A 17,263-nucleotide genomic window follows, 5' to 3' on the forward strand; every position below is an offset into this window, starting at 1 on the left:
ATGCGTGAGAGGTAGTACCCCTCCATGCCATTGGCGGCGCTAGTCCCTGCGTAGCCTTTGACGGCGGTGTCCAATAACAGCGGACTTTCGCGAATGAGAGTGATTACTTCGTCTTCGCGCTCTTCGGTCCACTGTCCAGGCAGCCATTACGTCCATAGAGAAAATGTGAAAATGAGCTAAGTTAATTTAGTTCTTGAGAAATAGCTTCAATTATCGCAATTTTTCCCACTTTAGCGAACAGCCAATCACAGTGCACATGTTGGTGTCATGAGGCCGTTTTGGGTGTGATTGAAAATTGCGTCCGGTAAAAGGTAAAGTACTTACTCATTTGACTGACTCCTGCATCATGTGTCATTAAAAGTCATTAACCTTTTTGTTGGAAATTACCACAATCCCAAAAAGTTGAGCTATTGTAACACCTTGAGTGCACAGCTGAACTACAGTCAAGTTCTCCTTTTTGGAATCAACTAGTAATGTCAAAGTCTACCTTGCTTTGGCTTTCTGAAGGTTTGAACATCAGAAGAATTTCCATGCTATTATTAACGAGATTTAGATCCTGTTAAGAATCTTAATTCGAGGCTATCCATCAGATAAAACATGCAGGCAGGATAGAAGCCCACAAGGAGCCGAGTTGGGGTGACCCCTCCACTAAACTAATATAGAAATGCATTTTCAAAGTTTGTCTCCGTCTGGAAATGTTATATTTAGTATGTATTGAAATACACTGTACTCATAAAATGTTGGACGTGGAACTACAAATCATTGCATGAATTATTTTTTTGCCATCCTACATTTGTACTGCTTGACAATATCAACTCAGAAAATCAAATTCCACTACAAACACAAATGAGAAGCAAAAAGGTAGAAACATTGGCACTTTATTTTACACAATTTGGTAGTATTTTTTTTTAGTTTGTGTAACTGAAGTCAAAATGAACAATAACAGGGCAGCTGAAGTGACATAGAGCGAATACTAACACCTAACTACTTAATTGTATTTGAACACACCCATAGTCTCTGTATTCAAGGAAACCAGCGCGTTTAATACTTTAAGGACCCGCCTTTGTTTGTCTGGCCATCTTGTTCTAAGTGGTAGAAAACGGAAACTGCTAAGTATTTCTTTATATACAGTCACTGATATCAATGAGTACAGAGATGAGTAAGAAACAAAAGTCAAGATGGGTGGCCAAGAGGTGGGTGATGTTCCTCTCTCACCGGCTCACTGATTGTTTACACCCATAGTTCTCTTTTGACTGGCCGTTAAGACAGTGGGAGGTGACGGTCATCAGAACTGTGGAAAAGAAGGAAAAATCGGTTTGCGTTGCTAATTCTGAATGTAAAGATGTAATGTTCACTGAGCGGATGTGCACACATGAATTAAGATACCAAGTGAGTAATCAATATATAGAAACGCATTATTGTCATCTCTTACATTTTTGAGGAACTCCTCTGCGACGATACGGGCTCTAGCGTTCACGGACAGCTTCATCTCGCTAATCTCCTTGTCGATCTCCTCCATGAAATGGATGACAAAGTCCACCAGTTTGTGTTTGTACATCTGCTCCGTGTGGAAGTTGGTGATCAAGAAGCTTATATCATAGCCCTGAAAGAAAACGGTTTAAAGTGTCAACATCACACATGGGAATTTATTTTGCCATTGTTCCTATCTTGTTAACAATCATCATAGTATGCAATTGGGCCACCATCAAATTGTTTCTCACCTCTACTGGCTTCCTCCTCAGAATGAAGAAGTTCTCTGCCCTCATCATCATAAAGCGCATGAATTTGTGGCAAAGGATCTTTTCGATTTCATCAGCCTGAGGTGGCAGACATGGTACAATTCTTTTTAGCGTGTACATCTTAAAACAAAAGCCTCAAAAACGACAAAGCTCTTAGTCTAAAATAATCAGTTGTGGCCTTGTGACATTTGCTGAGGTAATGAAGTCATCAACGTGGGGATGGGATTACCAAATTAGCAGAAAAATGTAAAACATCTGCCAATCCGTGGCTGATCAGTGTAAAGTCTAGTGCCCGCTTCATGCGCCCCATGCACAGATCAGCTACACTACTTGACAACAAATTATAATTTGCGACAAAGTGCTGGCTGCACGTGTGAAAGTTATACTTTTACTTCATCTAACTGTAATTCTTTATTCTTTGTCAATTTTGACCAAAGAATATCAAAGATATTTTAAGATATTTCTGAACTGTTTAAAATATTAGAATACACAAAAATACAACGCGTCTTCTTAAAGGTCACAGAAATTCAGAGGAGTGGTTTGAAGAAGCTGAGTACCTGTTTGACAGCAATGCTGACCCTGACAGAGTTGATAGAACCCTCGATGAGAACCTTCTCCTTGTCATTGCGACTGATCACAACAGGTTGAAGCAACAGCTCCTTGCTGCTCCTGTAAACCACAACAAAAACAATCATCCGTCTGACATTTGACTCTGGCATAAATGAAAAGACAAAACCGCATATTAATGAGAAGCCTCAAACGATCCCAAATGAAAAAAAAAATGCATCCAATTCCTGGGCTTCTCATCCATGCAACGACGCTTGCAAAGTGGCTGCAGCAAGCCAGTTTCACACCTTGCATGGACCTCCAACATTTTTCCGCTGTCGAAGATTGCCGTATGCGAGTTTGCACATGTTCAAACTTGCGTAGAAGTAGCAATCCTCTGCAAAGCAGAATGACATACCTGACCTCCACTTCGGGCTTGTTGTGACGCTCCACCACCTGAGAGGAGAAGTTCTCCAGACACAGGGCCGCCTGCAGGGTGGCCCTCACAGCGTTTAAGTAGGGACGCAGAGTCGCTGTCTAAAGACAATTTGGACAAAGTCAGTGTCTGCATTTTGTTTTCGGTACAAAAATGGAATAGAAGCCATAAAAACATCACGATCAAGGGGGCGTTCCAAAAGCATGGTCAGGAAGCGTAGCGAGAATCAACCTTATAATAACCATTCATTTGGATTCAAATACTAACTTTAATTTATATATTTATGCCAATGCTTTAATTTAACGTGATGTGTACAGACGGATGTTGACTCATTATTTTGCCACCCGCCATGTTAAATATAAACGCAGTATTAACATTGAAAAGCTTCAGGAAAAAAATCTATCTGATGTCAACCCACTTTAATTTATACGAAAACACCTCCGTTCGCCAGAATTGTGTAAGTAGCATGGTAACTGATGATGTAGTCTGCTGCTACTAAATAATGCTCCACTATAAAATTACCAAATTAAGATACACTTGAAGAGAAGACTTACCATTTTTGCGCTGTAAAATACGGAAGTTCCTAAGCCACGCCTGGGACTCAGCTTCCGTAAACCCGATGTACGCTCTAAACCAAATAGTGCGCTTGGTTTGCGTATAATTTTGTGACACGGAAGTGGTTTTCGTTTCGCTATATGCATTTCTACAACTACCCTCCTTACTCCGCCCGCTTTAAGTATTCGGGTAAATAAAACGAATACATTCTTGACGACGAGTCCATTTGGCTGCATGACTAGGGGACATTTGTGTAGTGGACGTGGTGTTCTTTGTTTTACAGCAATGATATTGTAACGAACACGACTTTAATCAAGGTGTAATAATTTTAACAGTGAATTTAAACCACTACGTTCAACTGTACGAGAGGAAAAGTGTGAATAATTTTCACCCATATAATAAAACAATATGGTTTGATCTGACGCTACTATTAATATGCAGCACTGATATGTAAAATACAATGAACGGTTATAAACCTTGACAAGTTCATTATTTATATTAGTCACTTATTTAAAAATGGTTTTGAGTACTCGCTGAAGTTATTTGACTGTCTCGTGATTTTAACGAATTCGACGGTTTACACCCCTCTTCAGTTAATGGAGTTTTCCATCATGGACGCCATTCGCTGAGACGGTGAGTATCGTTGCCTGCGAAAATTCACGGATGTTTACTGATTTTTTCCCCCGCCTGTTAATTATCTCTCATGGTTTCACATAACGCCACTGCGTAAACTATGTAAGTGATACTTGGTCCATTTATTGATAATTTAAAAACGATATATTTTTCGATTTTTTTTTTTTACGGTCTGGGCCCTACAGGTTAGCAATGTATGAACCAAACCTGCAATGTGAGGGCGAAAAACGAGCATTTATCATATCCAATTTTAATTACATATACAAAATAACATTTCATCCTGTATCTCCCCCCCGCTGTGCTTCAGTTGATTCTATCGTATTCAGGTGCCCGGCATCATGAGTGAGCTGAAGGACTGCCCACCTTTGAAGTACTATGACTTCAAACCTGTGGAGCACGTCAAGGTGTGTCCCCGCTACACGGCCGTGCTGGGACGCTCAGAAGACGATGGGATTGGCGTCGAGGAGCTGGACACTTTGCAGCTCGAGCTGGAGACTCTCCTGTCCTCGGCCAACCGTCGCCTCAGAGCTCTGGAGGAGCAGAGACAGGTGGGATACAGAAAAGAGTCATTCATCCATTCATTTTCCACTTTTCCTGTTAAGGATCGCTAGGAGCTAGAAGAAGTCAGGGAAGTTTACCGCTACACCATCAGTAAAGAAGAATAATTCAATTTAAATAGCAACATCACTTGGAGCAGGTCTTCGGGTATTCATTAAGATCCAAACTGAACCCCGCATGTGCAAGTGATAGGTGATGGAGGCAAGGAAACACTGAAGAAACAAATTAGAAACTCGCCGTGTCGTAGCTTTCTGCTTCGACTAGTTGGGCTGTGAGACAGTGCCAGAGAAGGGAAACAGTAGGCCGAGACTGATTTTTGAGAGCGATTGCAGCAAGGATATAGAAGCAGCATATCCTGTTTTAATTGTATTGGCACCAGATTAATGTTAGGGTGATTAGCAATATTGATGGTATTATATTTTGTCTTGCGTTGCAGATCCTCACAGACTGGCAAGACAAGAAAGGAGACAAGCGCTTTTTGAAGATGGGAAAAGACCCTGACCCTGCCGCATCGTCACGCCACAAGCCAAAGAAGCAGAAATTAGATGGCAAAAGTAGTCACGGGCCAGGGCCAGGTCCTGGCAGGCCTAAATCCAAAAACCTGCAACCTAAAGGCCAAGAATATGAATTTACAGATGATCCTCAAGACATTCCTCGCACTCCTAAAAACGACGTCCCCAACAGGTCAGCAAAAATATAAGTTTTACCTTTTGAATTGAATCTCTGGAATTTGACATGGAACTTTTAGATAAAATTCAGATTTGCTCAGGTGCAACCTGCAACATTTTCTGGTGCTTCTCATGTCAAAACAGTTTATTTTTATATACTGTAAATGAGCAAACTATGTCAGTAATTATCTGTGTCGATTGGTCTTCCGTCTGCATTGTTGTCTTTTCAGATTCTGGGCTTCAGTTGAGCCATACTGCGCGGACATAACAAATGAGGAGATTAGATTGCTCGAGGAACTTCTAAAACCACCCGACGATGATGCCGAGTACTTTAAAGTGAGCCGTCCGTCAGTACTTGTGTCAAAATGTGTTTTACGTCAAGAGCAGTCTGTTGAATTTTGGTGCGGTCTGTGCTATCGGAAGATTCCAGCATTAGGGAAACACTACTCCCAGCGGTGGGCTCAGGAGGATCTGCTGGAGGAGCAGAGAGAAGGTGCTCGAGCCAACGACAAGAAGAAGAGTCTCTTGGGTGGCCCGCTGTCTGAGCTCGATGCAAAAGGTGACACAGTTCTGCCTGTAAAAGGAATCATTTCTGTTCTTGTGCGTTTTGGGAAGTATGATGAGAATGAGAAGGATTTTTATGTACATTTGGAAAAGTCCTGATTTTGCGGTGCGATCCTGAGGAGGGCGCGTGTGAGGGCGCATGCGTTATCCTTTTTTTCCCACCATACTACAATAAAGTGTAATTGCACATACACTCCAGTAGTTGGCAGTGGCACTCTCCTTGCCCATTTTGTGCAGCAATTATTAACTCTACGCTGTAGGTTTGTTTTGCAGAGGCGCTTAGAATATAAACTTTGTAACGTCATTGTGCGTTTGTGCGCTTGGCTGATGTTCACTAGATGTGGACTCTTTGCTGAAGAAGTCCGAGTCCCAGCATGAGTCTCCGGAAGACGGCTGTCCCTTCGGCCCGCTCACTCAACGTCTCCTCCAGGCTCTCGTGGAGGTATGTGCAGCTTACGGTGGTGGAATTCACGTTTGGGTAATAAGAGCTTAAATAATGATGTCTTCTCTGTCATGTTCAGGAGAATATTATATCCCCCATGGAGGATTCTCCTATACCAGACATTTCAGGAAAGGATGCTAATGATGGAGCCGGGACATCTCCTCGAAGCCAAGGGAAGTCTTTTAGGTAGGTCTGATGAACAAACAGACTATAATAAGAGTCACGGAGCTCAAGAACGAGCCCTGTCGTTAAAAATTAAAATCCGAGCGTAATAAATGCACACCAAATTGCCCACTATCGGTGCATCCCAAGTTGTGTCCACTCATTCAAGCATTCATTGTAGCGCCCCTCACACGCGTTCCCTCGAGTCTCGCATCAAAGAGGAGCTGATTGCCCAGGGACTCTTGGACTCCGAGGAGCGACCCGGTCCGGGCGGAGAGTGTGAGGACGAGGTGCTGGTCGATCTCCAGAAGAGACAGGCGGAGCTCAAAGCACTGATTGCCCACAACAAAACCCGCAAGCAGGAGCTGCTCAGGTGAGGCTTCTTCTGAAGCTGCACAACAAAGTCACACACCTGTGTGGTCTCCCATTTGTTTCTGCTCCTAAGGTTGGCAAAAGAGGAGATGCGTAAGCAGGAGCTGAGGCAGAGAGTCAGGGTGTCTGACAATGAGGTCATGGAGGGATTTCGGCGAATTATGGCGGCCAGACAGAAGAAGCGCACTCCGACCAAGAAGGAAAAAGACCAGGCGTGGAAAGCGCTGAAGGAGCGGGAAAGCATCCTTAAGTTGCTAGATGGCTGAAGGAAGAAAATATGTGCGAGGAAGAATTTTTGGACTACAGTCACATACTGTTACATGAGCAACTGAAAAAAAAAATTGATCTCCCTACAAAGGTGCTTTTCGAGGAGGGGCATTTTTGTCGCTGTTTTTCAATGGCATCTATCATACTTTAGTGTTGTTTTGTTGTAGTAGTCCGGATGATTTTTCTATGGCCTTTGTCCCGTTGTGTTCTGAAAACAATGCATATCAGTGTTAGTATAAATAATGACCAATTAAAAGCCATTGTCGTCGTCATTGGAGTGACTCTAAAGTTTTTCCTCAAAATTCTGGTTAAAGTCCTGAAAAGTTTACCAGCCTCACAGAAGGTTGACTGAAATGTAATTTGCTTAAGATGGAAGCTAACGTTAACACGTTGATGTTGATATTGGCTAAGCGGCAATCCATTTGGCAATTGATTGTCATAAATCATGAAAGCCTGCTCAACAAGAGTTTATTGTTTTTAGTGTGCTTCGGCAGGGCTACCTGGTTTTATAACCAGCCATACTGGTCATGTAACCACAAATTCCTGCATGGCAACAATCTTTGGAACGGGAGAGGAAAGCGTAAAACTCTTTCAGTTGATGAGGCTTTCCCTCAATGCAAGAGCGGTAAAAAAAAAAAAGTCACTTAAAGACCAAGTATTGCACTGGTATCTAACACATTTTTATAGAATATAAGTGATAGAATTAGCGAAATAACTAATTTTTTTCATAGCGCAGACATGTTTCCTAAAATACCACTAGATGGCAGTCAAATCTTGTTTTATTAATCAAGGTGGCCATTCAAGCGGCTTACGACGGAGTAACAGTCCGTACGTAACCTCGCCTACGTTAACGCAGTATTAAAGTCATAATTACAACAATTAAGTGCATGAGAAACACTTGTAATATATAAATGTGAAATAAATGGAAAAAGTGGGAAATTGAGTAATGAATGAGCGTACCGTGTGATGCGTGTCGTTCTTGAATACGAAACGTCGTATGTCGCTACCGTCGTAACATCTGTACTTCTTGTCCCATTTAGATTCCAGAGTCTTTGGGAGCAACAGAAGAGATCGTATTGTAGACAATCTTTTCAGGGGATCGCTCTCTGGCAGTGTTGGGCAATGAGCAGGTTTGCACAGGACATGAGAGATCGATGCAACCCAACGTATTTTATTCTTGGTTCCATGAAATTTATCGTGCTACGAAACGTTTGAAACGTTTGGGTGCTGAACTTCTCTGCTTCGCCTGAAGCTTTTTGGATCATTCTATCTAAATGTGTGTCCTGTCCAAACAATTTGTCTTGTTAAACTGTCAATGAGATTCATTTTTGTTGACTGGTTTTCGTAAAACTTGTTCGACAGTTTTCCAATATTTCAAATATGTTAACAATGTCGGATATGTTTCCCCTTTAATTTTACAATTGCCAAATGTATCGCACAGGCAATATTCAGGAGGTTTCCATCAATTTGATATTGGTCCCTCTCCAAACTTGATCACAAATATTCCATTTTTTTATTACACCATTAATGAAACCTGTAACCCAGGGCTGCGCGATAATTCAATCATGTCTCACTATAGTCACGTGACCAATATCAATAGAAAACGACTTCGCGAAAATGTTTGCTAGAAAGTAACCTCCCAACGCGAAGAAGAAGCTTTGATACCAACGAAGAAGCTAAACGGCGCGGGCGTTTGACATACACGAAAGAGAGAGTGGCATAACTCGGTTCAAATAAATTACCACTGCGACTCAGTACAATAAAAAGGATCCAGACATGGAGTGCCCTGTGTCTGACAAGCTAGCGCCGGTGTTAGCTTAGTCCGAACCTCGGCATCTCGTCAAGTCAAAATCAGGCAAGTAAAATATGAATGGACTTCTTTAAGTTTCATATTATGTTTTCCCCCTGGGTTCAATAACTAAATGAAAAAAAAATCAATCCATGTCTATATCGGCCAATATGAAATACTTTTATTGTGATATACATTTTAGCCATATCGTCAACCCTACTATATCATGAACACATATAATTATAAAATTATCAATTCACAGCGATGTATAAATAAACAGCTGTGATCATGTGATTTCCTAAGTGTGCTTTAATAACTTGGCTGTTACAAAGAAGACATTAAATTGAGCTGCACAGGTTATTGTCTGTATAAATAGTGGAAGGAAAATATAAAATGTTTTATTTTAGTCTCATTTTATTTAAAATTCACAATATCACAAAAGCCTGATAATTAAACGGCTCTGTAGATTTTTTTTTTTTAAAAGCAACCGTCCATATCCAAATTAAATAAATCCACAATTTGCTTTATCAGAATGTTTATGCACGCTCAAAACCATTCATGTTCAGTGTCTTTGAATGCTCTTTTTGTGCTTACTGCCGAACACACACCAACATCGTGACACTTCTCGCTTCCCTGTTTAGACCAGCATCCTCTATGCAAATTCATATTGCCATAAAACCATCTGCATGAAAGCTATTTTTTTTTTAATATACAAACCTATTGAATCCTCCCCAGGTGAATGGATGACAGAGTACACCGACGTGTACACAGTCCCCGCAGACCGTGCACAGCCCACAGAGCCTTTGTTGCATTTGTTGTCATTATGAGACCTCAGCTTCAGGACAGGTGTGTTTTGTATTGTATTGAAATACAGCACACATACTCACTCCGCCACTATTTACACTTGATTACATTGAGCGGCTCTAAAGTATACTTTTGACTGTGCAGGTGTTTTTTTCTGAGAGGTTCCCCATTTCAGTCTCGGCGCAAACCCAAGGCCCACCCTTCTTCTCTGCCTGTCCATGTGAAATTCAGCCATGAGGTGAGCTTCTTCACTTGTCCCTGCCACAGCCTGTAAACCTTCATGTTTGTTTGGACAGGGGGGCTCTTCACATGGAGGGTTTAGGATAAAATATTTGAACTTGAAGTATGCTGGCATGATGACGTTACAAGTGTAGAATAATGTTTGGCTATGCGGTTGGATGAGTACATGCGGTTAGAACGAGTATGTTTTTAACAGCGACAACATTTTCAACATCACTTTGTGCTTGTTAGTCACCTGCCTTTTGTCTTCACTAAGTGAAAAACATCCTGTTTTGTGTTGTAATCACATGACTGATTTGGTCATTGAATAATATGGAATGTAGACTGATGATTGTTTAAATTTATAATAGAGAGAAAAAGAGGGGGGGGGGATTAGAAGGACCGGAACAGCACGTGATCCAAAGTATACCACATCACGTGTCATTTGTCGTGTGAGTGTTGATGGAACTGACTCACTTATTACAAATTGTGTAGTTAGCAGAGTATGGAACAATCAGATAAATCCAACGGGGGAGAAAAGATATAAAATGAAGGAAACCCTTTTTAATTGTAAGACGCTTATGATTGTACTTTGGGCACTTATAAATAGACTAGAGTCATGATTCTGCAACATTTTCTTGGTCATTGTGTGATTTTGATGAGGTCATCAAAAGTACTTTACGCATTTATGATTTCAAATGAAGGGACAAAAAGTAAAAAGTCGACCAAAAAAATACACACTCAAATTCAGGTACAGATACTTGATAAGTATTTGTGCTTTGTTACTTGCTACCTGTAACTGTATAAAGTACCGTTATCACATTTTTGTATATTTATAAAAAAAAATATATAAAAAATACTTCTGGACATGTACCGTATATCGCGGTTGATAGTTCTCTCCGTTACTACTGTACTTCCCTGTATCTCCTTGTTAGTTGAGGGGGTGCTTTGGGTTCAGCATAGCCCTTTGTTTTGTCTCTTTCTTTGGGGCCTTTACTCCTACTCCACCTCCGCCTCTGCGTTCCCGAACATGGACAGAGAGAACCTCACAAATAAACATCCGCGCTCATACATACAGATGAGCAACAAGCCAGCACGAGAGAGACGCATGCAGGGAAAGGGTTTTAACATGAATGCATTGTCCAAAATCAATTTTCAAGCTAATAGCACATGCTGAATAGCGATTGTGTATGCGCGGCCGGCATGTCCACTGACAAGCGCCTCTGTCCAGCCGAGGTCGCGCCTTGACTATTCACCTCGTGCACAGAGAGCGATTGTCTTCAATGCTGCTTCCACTATTCTGATGTCATTATTTGTCCTGCAGTAAAACTGTTGTTGCTGCTCTTGTGCTAACGCTTGAACGACCTTATAGCCTCAAGTCACAAGCACAAATGACCCAAAGGGCGAAGGGAGACTATCAAAATACCACCTGCCTCATTCCTATTTCTTTACCTTCAAAGGTTTTGAATGGCATTTGTTTCTCATTTGCATGGCAGTTGATGTTTTTTGTATATGAATCCTCAATTTGGAAGCGCTTATGCAAATTTTTTTTTTGCCTCATTCACTCCACCCGTGCTGGGCTGTTCACTGCAGGAGTGAAGTTAAATTCTTGTCTGTAAGTTGCTGGGAGGGGAGGGGGGGGGGAATCTGTAGTGCTATAGATGCCCTAAATATGATTCACAAAAGTCATTTTCTGTTCCATCACGACTGTGTGCAAAAGAAAGATCCAGGCGTGATGATTCTGGTGTGGAAGAATGTGTCTGGATGAAAGGACAACATACCCACAAGCAGACTCCAAAATCTAATTTAAAAAAACAAAAAAGTCTCCGCAGGAATTATAGCTGCAAAGGGAGAGAACGACTCTATATTGTTTTCCATTTTCAGTTCCTGCAGGTATAATGACCAACACTTTTGTCCTTATACTGTTACCATGGCGATGCACTTAATGGACTCCATCATGTCACCATATTTTGCACAGAGCACTTACTGACTACCTTGCAAAGCTGCAGGCATTTAAACAGCGTATTGAAAAAAAAAAAAACATGTCACCACTCTATATCTTGAAGTGAAGAAACATTTTCATCTTCCAGCATTTTTTTCTCTGAGTTTTATGAGTGCTGAGAAGACCTGTGGACATGCTAAGTCAATGACTCGTCTCCCTTTTGAAAGAAATCGGTGCTAATTCTGCAAAAGGACTTTGTGGGGGGTGGGGTTGCGCCGCTGTGTGACTTCTGCAATCGCCAGGCAATGACGGGGGGTTGGGGTGGGGGGGGGGAAAGGTGCTCAGCGTGTCCGTGCTCATTTGGACCGCAGAGGTCAAAGCTCCTGAGAAGTCCCCATTTGACGCGAGACCACTTAGCAGACGTAATCTTTGGGAAGATATACATTAGAGCGGCGATAAAGCTCCTAATTTGGGACGCGGGTGAGCTGGAGCCTATCCCCGGCTGACGTTATCTCAGAGGTGGAGTTCACCCTAGAATGGCTGACAGTCAATCGAGGTTCGATTGCCAGAGACATATGAATTGGACAATAATGCAGTGTGGTGCAGTGGTGTCAAACTCAATGGGATCGGTTAGTTGTAACTGGGACCGCTTGCTATACAAAAAAATAAATAAAATGACAGTCCGGTACATATTGTACCTTGGTTTTACGTTCACGTTTTTTTGCACGTTGGGTACAGTAAGGGAACAAAACTGCTTTCTTTTTTGGTAGACAAGAACACGTGAATGACTTTTTAAAATGAACAGCTGGGCACTTGACCCTTTTTTGCCGGTTAGTCCCCTGCCCACCATCTTGGTACCGTTCCGGACTCGACCTCTGGCCTTATTCATAAAAGTGTTCCTTTTTGTTGACCTGCAACATCAATAGTTTGTCTTCATTTTAGGAAATGAATGATGCGTTTTACCAGTGGTGGGCGGTCAAGGCCTTCTCTGCTGGCCTAACAAAAAGAAGAAATCATGATCATCTTCTTCACATTGATGTCATATTATATCCTAGTCTTCTATTTATTGTGAGAGTTTTTATCCAATCAGAATTCGGATAGCTCGTGTTGCCAGGCAGATTTCATAATACCAGTAGCACGCGCTATTCGCCCGAGGCCGTCAGATATAATCGTGCGGGCGCCTCTTCTACGTCTCAAGGGGGCTTTTACAGTTGAAAGACAGTTGCGATAGCCAATCAGATCACGAGTTAGTTACAGGAAGGCCTTCTCGCCGGCCTTACGTTGAAGGTGATGAACGCGTTTTGTGATTGGATACTCACTCGTGAGGGGGCAGCGCTATGCGGGATCAACACACCCGAAAGTCGTAACTGGCGACCGTTCGAAAATGTAAATGATATTTTCGCTTTTTTAAACCACAATGGCCGAAGGGGGGAATTTAATTGCAGATACACTTGCAAAGCCATTTTCAAGACGGCCCTTTCAAGAGAAGCTAGGTCATCCAACACTCAGTCAGTAGTGCGATTTTCTGTATTTTATTCCTCCAGCCGTGGTGTCATAAATGACGCTGGTTTTATGAAAGGTATTTGTTCAAGTTGGACAAAGTAGGACTTCACTGAAGGCCGACGTGTGACATGCACGGCCCGCCACTGCATTTTGCCATATTCTGGGAAAAGATTTATCCATTGTTTTTTTCTACAATATCGTATTGTCAGCGATTGCTAAAATGTCCAAACCATCATTGACAACGTTTCTTTGGGTGCTTTATTTTAGCCTGAGATGGTGTTGATGAGGATGATGATGAGGCTATTCTCCCTGCAGTCGGAGTTAAGTGAGACGCGGACATGTCCGGCTTTGTGGATAATCGTCATTGTAGGAGACGCAGGGAAAGACACTTTTCTCACCACCCACTACCTCTCTGTCATCCTCCCTCTCTTTTGTTCCCTCCGCTCTGTTATTATCACCATCATTATTAGGCTCACTCTCCCCTCGCTGCGATGGAGAGGAGGGCCGGCCGCCCACATGGTGAGAGATTTCCAAGAGCAGCGGCAACGCGGAAAGAGGGGGATGAAGACAAGAGGCCCAATAAAGTCCATCTAAATATAGACAGCAGGGCCCTTTTTTCTCTTCTCCTTATAAAGAGCTGCTGGTGAATCAGGGTGGACAACCCTGCACACTCCCTCTAGAACTGGAAATATAATTGTATGGGCATGGACGCTCAAAAGACACGAACACACGCAGGCTTACAATGTTTTTATGAGTCAGACAGGACAGAGAGCTTAGTGAGAGCCTTTTTTATTCACATGAGGGGGGAAATAGGGGTTGGTGGAACATACTAAATTAGGAGAGGTCAGAAGGAAACCTCAGAGAAAAAAAATGATGGGAGCAATGAGTGATCGGGGAAGCTTCCCGGCCTGAAAAGTCGAGATAAGTGCGAGAGATTAAGAAGATTCAAATGAACCTGTGTCCAAAATATCCAAGGATGGAATTCATGGCAAGACGTCGTCCATCCTCTGCGCATAAAGAGAGATGCCCCTTTTTGGCTTTGTCTCAATAATGGCGTTTTTTTTTTTTTCCTCCCCTGAAAATGTGAATGTGACATTAACTCATTTGCCCACCGGCCTATGTAGCTTTTTTCTTGATGAAAATACATTTGTCAACGCGGAGGGATTGTAAGGTTTTTCCTGGAAAAAACAAAACAAAAAGGTGATAATCTTAACATTTTTAGTTGTTAATGTTTAGCGCACTTTACAATTAAAACAAAACCTACATGCACGTTCATGTGCAATCACATCGAGGGAGCTGGGAATAACTTTTCATGCGTATTAATATTTTTGGGCTCTTCTTTCAAATGTTTTGTATTAGTATATGCTTTGACATTGGCAAAAATGTAAACCTCATGAAAATGGATGGAGAAATGAATGAGATATGACGTTGGAAATTCTGCCCCCACCAATATGGCCGCAATGTTTGCACATTGCATACAGGCCAAATCGCTGACTGCTATTGAGTCAGCAACACGGTGCTTGCTTTTTAAAATCCTTGTGTAGCCTACCTCTCTTCAAGTTCTGTCTCGTAAGTTTTGCTCTCACATTCCTCTTGAGTACTTTTGCTGAAATTCGTTGCTAACTCCGGTTAGCCATGATATACGGTTCGCCGCTGCTTTTCAGTTCCATCACATGACCACTACGGCGCATGTGTGACATCACAAAAGGCAAACAACATTAGCGGGAGACTACTGAGGCAGTTTGAGAGAAAAACAAAGCCTCAAAAAATAAATCATGACATCATCATTATTCAATCAATTGTTGCTAATTCTGATCTGATTTAAATTCATCCTTAGTTGTATCTCTATCTTCCTTATTTCCACACTGACAGTGTCAATCTAGAAGCGTCCAATTTAATTGCTCCTGAGCTAGTGGGGAATCATCAACACATTTTTTTTATGCAAGCTGTGTTTGTTACTAAATTTAGCCACTGGTTTAATGTTAACAAGGAAGAAAATGTTTGAATGATAAAACTACTCTTCACCTTTGGACCATGCTTGGCGGTTTTCTTTGTAACCTTCTACTACCGGGCCGATGAGATTTTCTCCTTTAACTCACTGCTGAAACGCGTCATCTTTTAATCTTCAGTAACTTTAAAATCCACACGAACACCTCCTTTCCCATCAGTTTGAATCATCAAGCTTCAGTCGGAATAAAGGTGGCTTCTTCGCCCAAGAACTTCATGGCGCGACACATGAACAGAAACGGCAGCTGCAACATCACTGACTAATGTGATTTATCCCCATATCCATGCTCTTTGCCAGTCCGTCTAATGTGCAGTTGTCAATATAACAGCCTGCCCCCCCCCCAACTGCTCATTAAATAACTACATAAGTGATAGGTCATGCGCTGGTTTCTGTCGACTCCAGTGTCTCAGCGGGTCACATGGAGTGCACTGTTGGAAGAAAAAAAAAAGGAGGGGGGGGCATTTTCACAGCTGTCCTCTTTTGCCAGGAGTGGTCACAAAGTTCACGAGTCAAAAAGTGGCATGAAGCGTGCTTTTTTTAACATCCTCTTTTTACGCACCTGTTGCCTACTGTCCCCTGCGGTACGCGGACCACAGGCATACGACGTCTTCGTGGTTTAGAAAGATGAAATCGCGCACCAAAGGCGGCGAGTGAACTTCGGGGCACATATTCAGATCTTCCAAAACTCCATTGGCTGGCAGAAAGAGAAAGCGAGAATTGGTTAAATCCAAGTGGGAGCACTCAGTTGTGCACACAGCTGAAGTGGGTCGATTTTTGTGTTTTGTGGCACTGACAGTTTGTGGTCGTGAATGCCTTCGAAAGCGGAAGCTCAGCTGTCAAGAGTCGTGGAGCACCTCGCTTGTCTTTCTGTTTCTCAGCTGCTGTTGTTCTTGCCTCCAACAGCCCCCCACCTGCACTCTTTCCTTTCCTCTCTTCCTTCTGTTTTCAGCCCCCCACACCCCCCAAACAATGCTGGCTGAGTCTCAGGTCGAGGTGGAGGCCCTGCTCATTTCTGCAAGCATGCTAGCTTGAGATAAGGAAATATGGCACAGAACCAACACCCCCCCCCCCACACTCCCCTCCACACCCACCCGACTTCTGGCTCAACAAACGCCACACTAACCAGCACATTGAGCAAACAAGTGTTTCAGATAATAATAAGGGAAAGCTCACCAAGACTGATTCTTTATAAAAAAAATAAAATAAAAATTGTCCTTGGTGTACATAGGGCAAACAAAGAGAAGATTAAGCAACCGTTTCTCATGGTTAGCATGTAGACTATATACCAGACGTGGGCAAACTACGGCACGGGGGCCACATGTGGTCGTTAAACGTTTTAATCCGGCCCGCCGAACTTGAAAAAAAATTAAATGAATATACCTTGTTAATGTTTTATTTTCTAAATACTGTGGTGTGTCAATGACATATTTTGCTGTAATGCTTTTGTTCACTTTCATTTAAAATTATTATTTTTTTTCTCAGATGAGGTGAGGTCACCAAAACACTCTATTCATCTGCTCCAGGTCCAGCCCCTCTGTCAAATTTTAGAACCCATTGTGGCCCGCCAATCAAAAAGTTTGCCCACCCCTGCTATATACGGTATGCTTAAAATAATTCTTGGATCTACACTAAAATGTAATGTGAAAAAAGATTTTGGCAATCCGCACACATATCAGTCGTTGTTTTTTGGTGACCGAACATAATACAAACAACTTGGCAAAAATCGGATACACGCACGCTGATAATTGGAGCAGTTTTGTTTCCCCATTTGTACGTCTCTAAAGGATTAATCTGCCCAATTATCTTTTGGTGTAAGGAGTAAATTTCCCTCCCCGATCTGTTCAGAGACTGAAAAGCCAAAATGCTTTTTTGTAAGACTAACCTTGATCGTTTGCACTGCACTGAATCCTAAACCCGAAATGGTCACGAACAATTGGAGCAAAGTTCAAGTTGCTTATTTACAACTTGAAAGTGATTTTGAAACCATAACCCGAACCCTCACCCCCACGCTTGTTATGTGCTTAATGGCACAAAAACAAAGCTTCAGGGGGGTTTA

General features: G+C 42.2%; 2 protein-coding genes and 1 long non-coding RNA gene across 10 annotated transcripts; 1 reads left to right on the forward strand and 2 right to left on the reverse strand.

Moving 5' to 3' along the window:
* The first annotated feature begins 49 nt into the window (after window positions 1–49).
* On the forward strand, window positions 50–7,214 carry tada3l (transcriptional adaptor 3 (NGG1 homolog, yeast)-like). Of its 8 annotated transcripts, XM_088309393.1 has the most exons (10): window positions 3,449–3,465; window positions 3,870–3,909; window positions 4,217–4,457; window positions 4,904–5,151; window positions 5,366–5,471; window positions 5,559–5,694; window positions 6,038–6,141; window positions 6,221–6,327; window positions 6,485–6,676; window positions 6,749–7,214. In XM_088309393.1, the coding sequence occupies exons 3-10, from the start codon at window positions 4,248–4,250 to the stop codon at window positions 6,939–6,941; spliced, it is 1,296 nt and encodes a 431-aa protein (XP_088165519.1). In that variant the 5' UTR covers window positions 3,449–3,465; window positions 3,870–3,909; window positions 4,217–4,247; the 3' UTR covers window positions 6,942–7,214. The 8 variants fall into 8 exon arrangements, with proteins under 8 accessions (XP_088165520.1, XP_088165524.1, XP_088165519.1 ...); XM_088309394.1 differs by lacking the exons at window positions 3,449–3,465; window positions 3,870–3,909 and adding an exon at window positions 50–311; XM_088309398.1 differs by lacking the exons at window positions 3,449–3,465; window positions 3,870–3,909 and adding an exon at window positions 50–311 and having other exon boundaries at window positions 4,236–4,457.
* arpc4l (actin related protein 2/3 complex, subunit 4, like) lies at window positions 859–3,441 on the reverse strand. The gene is made up of 6 exons (XM_088309400.1): window positions 3,276–3,441; window positions 2,704–2,822; window positions 2,297–2,408; window positions 1,722–1,817; window positions 1,433–1,603; window positions 859–1,291 (listed from the first exon to the last, which is right to left on the reverse strand). The coding sequence occupies exons 1-6, from the start codon at window positions 3,420–3,422 to the stop codon at window positions 1,286–1,288; spliced, it is 651 nt and encodes a 216-aa protein (XP_088165526.1). The 5' UTR covers window positions 3,423–3,441; the 3' UTR covers window positions 859–1,285.
* Window positions 7,215–13,931: 6,717 nt separating the features above from the next.
* On the reverse strand, window positions 13,932–16,132 carry LOC148326799 (uncharacterized). Its single transcript, XR_015845847.1, has 3 exons — window positions 16,002–16,132; window positions 15,767–15,901; window positions 13,932–15,635 (listed from the first exon to the last, which is right to left on the reverse strand). It is a non-coding gene; the product is annotated as an uncharacterized LOC148326799 (long non-coding RNA).
* Window positions 16,133–17,263: the final 1,131 nt, after the last annotated feature.

Source organism: Idiotropiscis lumnitzeri, chromosome 11 (genome assembly GCF_059441095.1).
Source record: "Idiotropiscis lumnitzeri isolate Australia: NSW breed Sydney's pygmy pipehorse chromosome 11, RoL_Ilum_1.0, whole genome shotgun sequence".
In the NCBI taxonomy this organism is placed as follows: Eukaryota; Metazoa; Chordata; class Actinopteri; order Syngnathiformes; family Syngnathidae; genus Idiotropiscis; species Idiotropiscis lumnitzeri.